The 8,145-nt window shown below is 36.0% G+C and overlaps 1 protein-coding gene across 1 annotated transcript; it reads left to right on the forward strand.

Moving 5' to 3' along the window:
* Positions 1 to 1,269: 1,269 nt before the first annotated feature.
* LOC119075373 (phospholipase A1) lies at positions 1,270 to 7,660 on the forward strand. The gene is made up of 10 exons (XM_037181801.1): positions 1,270 to 1,826; positions 1,908 to 2,022; positions 2,091 to 2,256; positions 5,895 to 6,085; positions 6,494 to 6,638; positions 6,701 to 6,933; positions 7,000 to 7,011; positions 7,103 to 7,129; positions 7,196 to 7,338; positions 7,416 to 7,660. Exons 2-10 carry the CDS (start codon positions 1,965 to 1,967, stop codon positions 7,491 to 7,493), a joined length of 1,053 nt encoding a protein of 350 aa, XP_037037696.1. The 5' UTR covers positions 1,270 to 1,826; positions 1,908 to 1,964; the 3' UTR covers positions 7,494 to 7,660.
* The last annotated feature ends 485 nt before the right edge of the window (positions 7,661 to 8,145 follow it).

The following is an 8,145-nucleotide window of genomic DNA, read 5'->3' on the forward strand; positions in this document are numbered from 1 at the left end:
TTAATATTGGCTCAACGTCGTTTACCTTTAACAAACTCTATGAATACTGCATTCCTTTACTTCTTTTGTTTAAAGTATTTCCTAGTTTATGCTGAAAAATCTTTTACTTAATTTGTTATAGCGCAATGAATTATATAAAAGGACACTACGCAGAGTCTGCCGTTTATTTGTGTTGTCATTGTAAATAACAGATGACCATTTGTTAGAAGAGTTCGCATAAATATGAAGCATATAAAAACTAGGTCCCACCTTTTGGGCGGGTCAGGTCCCTTGACTGACACTTTTCTAAATGTGCTTGCAGCACAAAAATACTGGGTTCATTTATATGTGCAACGATAGTGGGTGAGTCCAGCTACAAAACCTCATACTCAGTTCCGTGGAACATCGAAGCTGCAGAGAAGGCGGACTCTCCGAATATTCACTATATTTTCAGTCATAACTTTCGTGGATCTACTAGCACCAAGCGGTGCGTATACTCTACCTGTAGATCTTTCCAAGGCCGACATTCGTACAACATTACAACACTTTAAAATAATTTTTTCTTGGGTTATTGTCGAAAAACTGTTTTCGGTACCCTCTTACATGTCTTGTCTTCACTTTTGAACGCTTTTCAGAGAAAACAATTTTTTTTAGAAAAAGTGAAAGATACGTGTTTCCTATTATTGAAAGACGAATCCAACGATCTATCACTCTTTAAAATCGGAGACCGCTTGCTCCCCAATCACCTAAAGATGTGGCGCTACCACTCTTAAGTGATTGACCTGAAGTTACCAGACCTGAAATAAAAATTTCGTGATTAAACATGAACCTGACCTGATTCAAATCAGATTCAGGCCTATTTTAAGGGAATTAAGTTCGAAATGGGAAATTTATAGAATTTTACGAAATACGGCAGAAATGAAAATGTTCTACACTCACTTCAAAATACTTAGCAAAATTCATGCAAACCTCTGTTTTTCCAAAAACCAGATGCTGCATTAATAATTTCACCTGACACTCGTTCAAACTGTATTTGTATGAGTATGGTGTACATTTACATGCTGAACAAATGAAAACGAGCGTGGAATTTATTTTTAATTTCATTTTTATCGATCAAATTCATCTCCGATCGAAAGAATTTAGAAACCGAAAAAAGAAACCGTTAGACTGATTATCTTATATATGTAAATTTCGAACGAAAAATAAAAACCAGATCAAGTACAAGAGTGAGTACAAGGTGTTCGTTAAACAAAGAAACAAAATCTAAAATTCTGATTCATTTGGCCCTTGATCAAAATACATAAATCAAATTATTTGGTTAGTTCGGCATAAGCAATCGAAAATGTAAGGCGTTCGGTTATCTTGAGCGCACCGAAATTAACGCTTAATTAATGGGTACTTTACAAAAACGTTATCTCGGTAAATGGGTCGTAATGTGGCAGAGACATAAAAAATTGCCAACTTTAAAAGTCACGAACGGATTAAGTTTGAATTTATTGTTAGTGCCGGGCCGGTGTTAATCACTTTAAATGCACGTTAACATTTTTATGCAACGCGTTTGAATTATTTGTTCTGGCAATGGTTTGTTTGTTGTTGTTTGTTGTTGGTGGGTGATTTATTAAAGTGCAACAAATTATAAAATTTATTTTTTAATAATACCTCGTAAAACAATCTATTGTCTCACAATGGCAAAAACGGTCTATGGTTCAACGATTTTCTGATAATTATTTAAATTGCTTTCGAATATACACTCCCCACCCGACCACGGAACACGCAAATTTCTGTGAATTCTAGAAGTCATAAAGTCGGAATTAAATAAAAAGAAAGGAAAAAACTTCGCTTAAAAAGTGCGTATGATAAGAAAATAATTTCACTTTCCCATTGCATTTCTAATTCTGAACAACATTCTCATTTCCACTACTTTGTAGCCAACGATAGTCTTGTTCTTTAAACTAAAACACAGTTCGGTCGAATAGTAGTTAAAAATGTGCCGAAACGGACTCTTTATTAATTCATTAATTTTATGCGTCGCCTTAAGCGTAGGTAAGTGGCGTGTTGATCCGACCTAATCCTTGCGACATGAATCTCAACCCGAAAATATTATTTTCAAGCCAACGCACAAAACTACACGAACTATGACGAAAATTATGGAAAAACGTGGATGTACTTTCCGGACGGAGACGGTGTACCGCAAGTGGTTTACTTAACCGAAGCCCCAGTTGGGACTAGTCGCAGTTTGTCGGTGAAAAGTCGAACTAATTTCGAACTTTATACGAGGTAAGCGTTTTCTAAGACATTTCAACTATAGATCGATTAGAAGGGGATTCGGTCAGTTCCGCTGAATATTTGTTTTTGTCGCTGTATTTAAGGTTTGATTTCCACTTATAAAAAACCACTCCGTTTTGCCTCAGCTGAGCTAAACCACGCTTCTTTTTATTTGTTTAAAGTGTAAACGGAGAGGAAACAGAGTGCTTTTTTCGTAAGTCGAAATCAAGACAATGGAAAAGAATACGAAACACTCAAAGTTTTTTTGACCTTTATCATCCAACACGTATGCATATAGTTACGAAAATAGCTCTCTTTCTACTGATCTATTGTCCGATCATTGAGGGAGGTAGAGCGTACGCTGTTTGTGACCCCTATTAATTTATTTACCGTTTAGAGAGTAGCCTTACGATCTCGCTTACGATGTATACAAACTCTCCAGTAAGAAAGATAGCGAAATTTTGTACTAGGAGAGTCGGAAGTGCGGCTGGACGTAAAATTATGATGCGTACGCACAGCTGCCCGCCGGCATTGTGACAATAGACCCAGAGTTTGTGTGAATATCAATTTCTCATAAGGCCACGGTCTGTCAAGTGAACGGAGGCAAAACGGTATGCTTTTTTTGACTGAGATTGCAGCTGTATTACCCTCACAGGAAATAACGTCCTCACAAACGTATAAAATCTATTGTTCAAATCCCAGTCGTCACACATCAAAAGTGTCAAAACGAAGGTGCTAGTGGCACACAAAAATTAAAATCTGTTTTTTCTTGAAGTAGCTGTCGTATGCAACAAGTCCAGTATTTTAAACTTGTCCAGCACGAGATTTTAAATAATTTTGCGAGTTGTGGCCCGAACGAACACCTATATAAATTTTGTCCAGCTCAGCTGTAGTCGTTGTACGAATGTACTGTACAAATTCGGGACAAGTACATTATGTTAACGCAGCAGTAATATTTACAGTACAGCTGTATCAATGTACAGTTGGGCGAACTTTGGTTGTCTCATCGAAAAATAAAAGTTGTACAGAAAATATTATTCAGAGTTCATAAATTTTCATCTTTTAACTATTTAGTACGTTTATTTACGTCAACTTATTTAAAAAAAAAAAAAAAACTGCCGTCCGTGCGATTCGAACTCGGGACCTCCGACACTCCAGTCCACCACCTTACCCATGTCCCAACTCAGTACTTGTGTTTGGAAGACATTATGGGAAAGCTATCTTATAACATCGTACGTCTCCACTGTACTGTCTTGCTGAACATTAATGTTCAGTTGATCAGTATTGTGAAATTGAACTTTAAAAGTTCTCGTATTTTAATACTGTTGTGTGGTAATGTAATTTCCAAATGTTCAAGAAGGAAGTTTTTTTTTCTGTAAATTATTTGTTAGGAAATTGTAAGACTTAAGTCTTCTTCTCCTATTCTATAATTCTAAGAATAAATATTTTGAAAGAAAAAGTTAAGTTTCCGGCAGATGGGCTTTTGTCACATGTTATTTAGACACCCAACAGTCTGACAGAAGCTTATTAAAATTAAGGGTAGCAACATAGTCAATTTTACTAATACGTCATTACTGTCTCGCTCAAAAGCGGTTAAAACGCAACTAGCACTACACATGTGTACGTCAAATTTGTTATCCTTTGTTTGCAGACTTCAGTTTTTTCATTTCATGATTTTGTATGTGAATGAAAACTAAAAGTGAGAAATTTTTCTTAGGAAAAGCTGTTTATTCATTTTTTTTAGCAAACTGTTTGAAAATGTGTTAAGAATCGATTGCGTGGATTTACTTAATCAGTGCGTTTTTCTCACAAGCATCGAGGCTGCGTTCTTTCGCCGGCTACATTTATGACAAAATACGTAGAATAACGTGTCCTCCTTAAGTGCTAACTTTCGAACAGAAGAGAAAGATTGATATTTACGAATGTCAAAAAATAGGTTTATAGTGTAACAAAATCATTTACCAAGTCATTTATTAAAAAAATTTCTTGAGCCTTCATTATTCAAATACGTTATTATTCAAAACTTGAATTTCTGAATTTAGTAGGGGGGCATTTCGTCAAAAAAAGTGATTTGCCTTCCTATGGATTTTATAAAAAATGTTTTGATGGGATTATTTTGAGTATTATTAGTAGTCAAAAAAACACTAATTAGAAAAATTCAAGGTCAACAAGGTTTTTTTAACAAACAAAATCTCACCCGCCAATATAAAATCAGCGGTACAATATAAACACTTCATTTCTTCCATTATTTTCAACGGAGATTGTGTATAAAATATAAAATTAATTAAACAACACGACATTTACGTGGAATCATCATCGAAAATTAAACTTTCGCGTACTTTGTTAACGTAGGTACTAGATTCGAAAAAACGATTCTTCTTCTTCTTCTACATATAGAATGAAGAACCGACGTATAAAAGAAGAAGAAGAATCGTTATTAAGTGCATCTTGTACTTACGTTAACAAAGCTCGCGAACGTTCATATTTCGGATTCCACGTAAGTGTCGCGTTATTTAATTAATTTTATATTTTATATACAATCTCTGTTGAAAATCATGGAATGTCGCCGAAGAAACGGATTGTTTATATTGTACCGCCGATTTTATATTGGCGGTCGAAATTTTGTTTGTTAAAAAAACCTTGTTGATCCGCGACCTAAAAAATTTCTAATTAGTGTTTTTTTGACTACTAATAATAATACTCAAAATAATACCATCAAAACATTTTCGCTAATAATTTAGGATGGCTAGACACCAAATGCCCCTCTACTAATTACAAATAGTTCCTAAATTGTCTCGAAAGTTCGTGCAGTGTTTAGTCTCATTTAACATTATGGAAGTTTTCACGACCACTACATTCAAACTGGCATTCATTCAGCTATAGTGTACATTGTCCATCTGAATGGTACTTTGAATCTGTCACAAATCATGTACTGCTCTGCTGTACAAATTCGGGACAAGTACATTTGTTAACGTAGCAGTATATTTGTTAACGTAACAGAACAGTAGTACATCTTAGCTGTACATAGTACTGTCATTACGTTCAAAATTCAGCAATTACGTACAATATACAGATATGCTGAAAACTAATGTTCAGCTGTGTAGTAAAAAGAACTGCACGGGTACCATACCCAAATATTTTTTTTATAGGTGAAGTAAGTCACAACTTTTCATCCGTGCGGCGTGAATGACAGTTTTATTTTCTTGCCCATGGACTGAACTAGAGTTTTTTTCTTTGCAACTGTCACTTTGTGTTGGTTTTGAACATGTGAAACTAAATGATGTGTAGTGTAAGTTTCACACGGATAGGATCAATTAGTTATTTTCCTAAAGGTTTTTTTCAGCAAACGAGTCCGAGGCGAGGCGTTTCATAAACGATGTACGCAGCGAAGTTAGGAAAAATTTTGTGTTCATCTAGGGGAAATTCTAACTCTAGCGAATTACGGCCCTCGCTTGGGGCAGAAAACTTTCGCTATGGTTGGAATTTCCTATTTTATCCCCTTGGTAACAAATAACCATTTCATGCCGATGGCCTAATTCACGAGAAAAATTCTGACATTTATGACCAAGGCATGAAAATAATGCCCAAGTTTATCGTGTCTCTGTTGACTTTGCAATGAAAAGCGCGTAAAAAAACTTTCTTTCACCAAGGAATTCGCGGAAACCAAAGGTTATGCAGCTACGGAAAAAGAGAGACGTCTCTATGGATGAGTTTAACAAGAACTATGATCCGAATAAGCCGACAAAAATCATAATCCATGGATGGCGATCAAATACAAACAGTGATACCGTGCAGAACATAAAGGACGCATATTTACAGAAGTACGACGTCAATGTTATAGGTCGGTAAAATGGGTTAGGGCTGTTAATGTTAAGTGGAGCGTTCTTTATATTGGAATAGTTAAATACAGAAAGAGGACGAGTCACACTAGTGATTTATAAGAAAAATGAAATTTCACTCATTCAGCTCCGTTCTATTAAATTTCTATTGATATATTCCTTCAGACTATTTGACGCGGAGTGAAACGAATGAAATTTTATTTTTCCTATGATTCGCCAACGTGTCATGTTCCTTTTTCTGATATTTACTATTCGTTTGGAATCTAGGTTAACTGATTAGATCAAAATCTAACAATTTGCAAATCAATTAACCGAAAATTGTTATCAAAATTGTGACGAATTTTATCAGTTCCGAATGAGGAATGTCACTTTTCCAAATTCGATCGTTATCGACTTTGTTATCTATCCAGCTGTTGATTGGGCGAACGTAGCCTCGAATATCTATTACTTTACACCTGCAACGCAAACTCGAGACGTCGGACGATATGTGTCGGAGCTCATCTATTACTTGATAACGGACCGAGGAACCGACGTAAATAAAATTCACATCATTGGGTGAGTGAAACGTTGCTGAAGCATTTCATAATCTCCGTAATATTTCCCCAAACTAAAAACAGACATAGCCTTGGTGCGCACGCAGCAGGTTTTGCTGGGTCGTTTATTCAGCCCACAAAATTAGCTCGAATAACAGGCCTGGATCCTGCGAGTCCGAAATTTGATGGGACGGGTGGGGATAACAGACTCGATACATCTGATGCGAATTTTGTCGATGTAATACATTCCTGCGGTGGGATTCTGGGCATTAAACAACCTATCGGTCACGTCGACTTTTTCCCCAACAACGGCGAAGGTAAAAATTGAAGAAATTTGGTTGTTGTTTTAAGCAGTTTTTTTAATCAAGAATTTCGTCCCGCAGCTGTTCAGCCTGGTAAGTGATTATAAATCGATTATGATGCTGCTAGCGTTCTAATTCAACTTTTTCTAACAAATAAAAAACGAAACGTAAATCGATTCAATAGGGTGTAATGGTGTCCAGGAAGTGATGGGTAAATATTGCGAGTCATATACATATTAGGTGAAAATTGATTTTTCTTTTTTAAATTGATTAACAGAAGCCTGTAGTCATGGCAGAGCTCACAAATTTTACGCCGAGTCCATCAATTCCAGCAAAGGTTTCTATGGCTATGCTTGTGACTCCTTTGTATTATTTCTACAGGGGAAATGTCCATCAAAGAAAATGATTATGGGTGATCAGGTGACTTTATAAATTTGCCCTTGCCATGTTGTTGTTTCACGTAATTTTTTGCTTTCAAAAACTAATTTGCATTACAGACACCATCGACTGCTAGAGGAATTTACTACCTGCAAACGAGCGGTGCGTCGCCATTTGCATTAGGAAATATTTTTTAGACTTTTGCGAGGAGCAAAAGACACTAATTGTTCCAGTAATTTGCTCGTGTCCTTGTAGTGTCATTAGGTTTGGAGTCAGTATTATTTAGAGTTAGTATAAGCATATCTTCAGCCTACCTTTTTAAGCAGATCAGTCTAAATAAAGAAACATAATTCTTGTTACCTGACGTCTCCTTCATCTAATGCAGTCATATTTGAACATTTCATCCAACCACAACTCATGCATTTAAATAATGAACCAGCGTGAAGTTAGTTCCTGAGAAATGAAAGCGGTACAGCGCAGAAAATGTATGACCGGAAAATGGTTTGTTTCCCGGGAAACCTATTTTCCACAACAGAGGAGAGAAAATATTCAGCTGAAACTTCGGAAGCCTTTGTTGTGAGTTGTGCTGACCTCGGGAAAAATGTACGAAGTTTCAATTTCTCGGGTGTCCCTCGCCACACTAATCAACATTATCAAAATGATATTTCCAATTTTTCTTGCTTGGGTGATCAAATAACTATTTAATATGTGCGGTGGGATTAAACTTATTTTCTCCATTTAAAACACAATAAGAAAATGGCGCTTGGTCTGATGACAGTTCGGTGGAGAAAGTTTCTATTTTCTACACTCTTCTTTGACAGTGTAGAAATCAGAAATTTTCTTTCCCGA

This window comes from Bradysia coprophila, unplaced genomic scaffold, assembly GCF_014529535.1.
Source record: "Bradysia coprophila strain Holo2 unplaced genomic scaffold, BU_Bcop_v1 contig_200, whole genome shotgun sequence".
Classification (NCBI taxonomy): Eukaryota; Metazoa; Arthropoda; class Insecta; order Diptera; family Sciaridae; genus Bradysia; species Bradysia coprophila.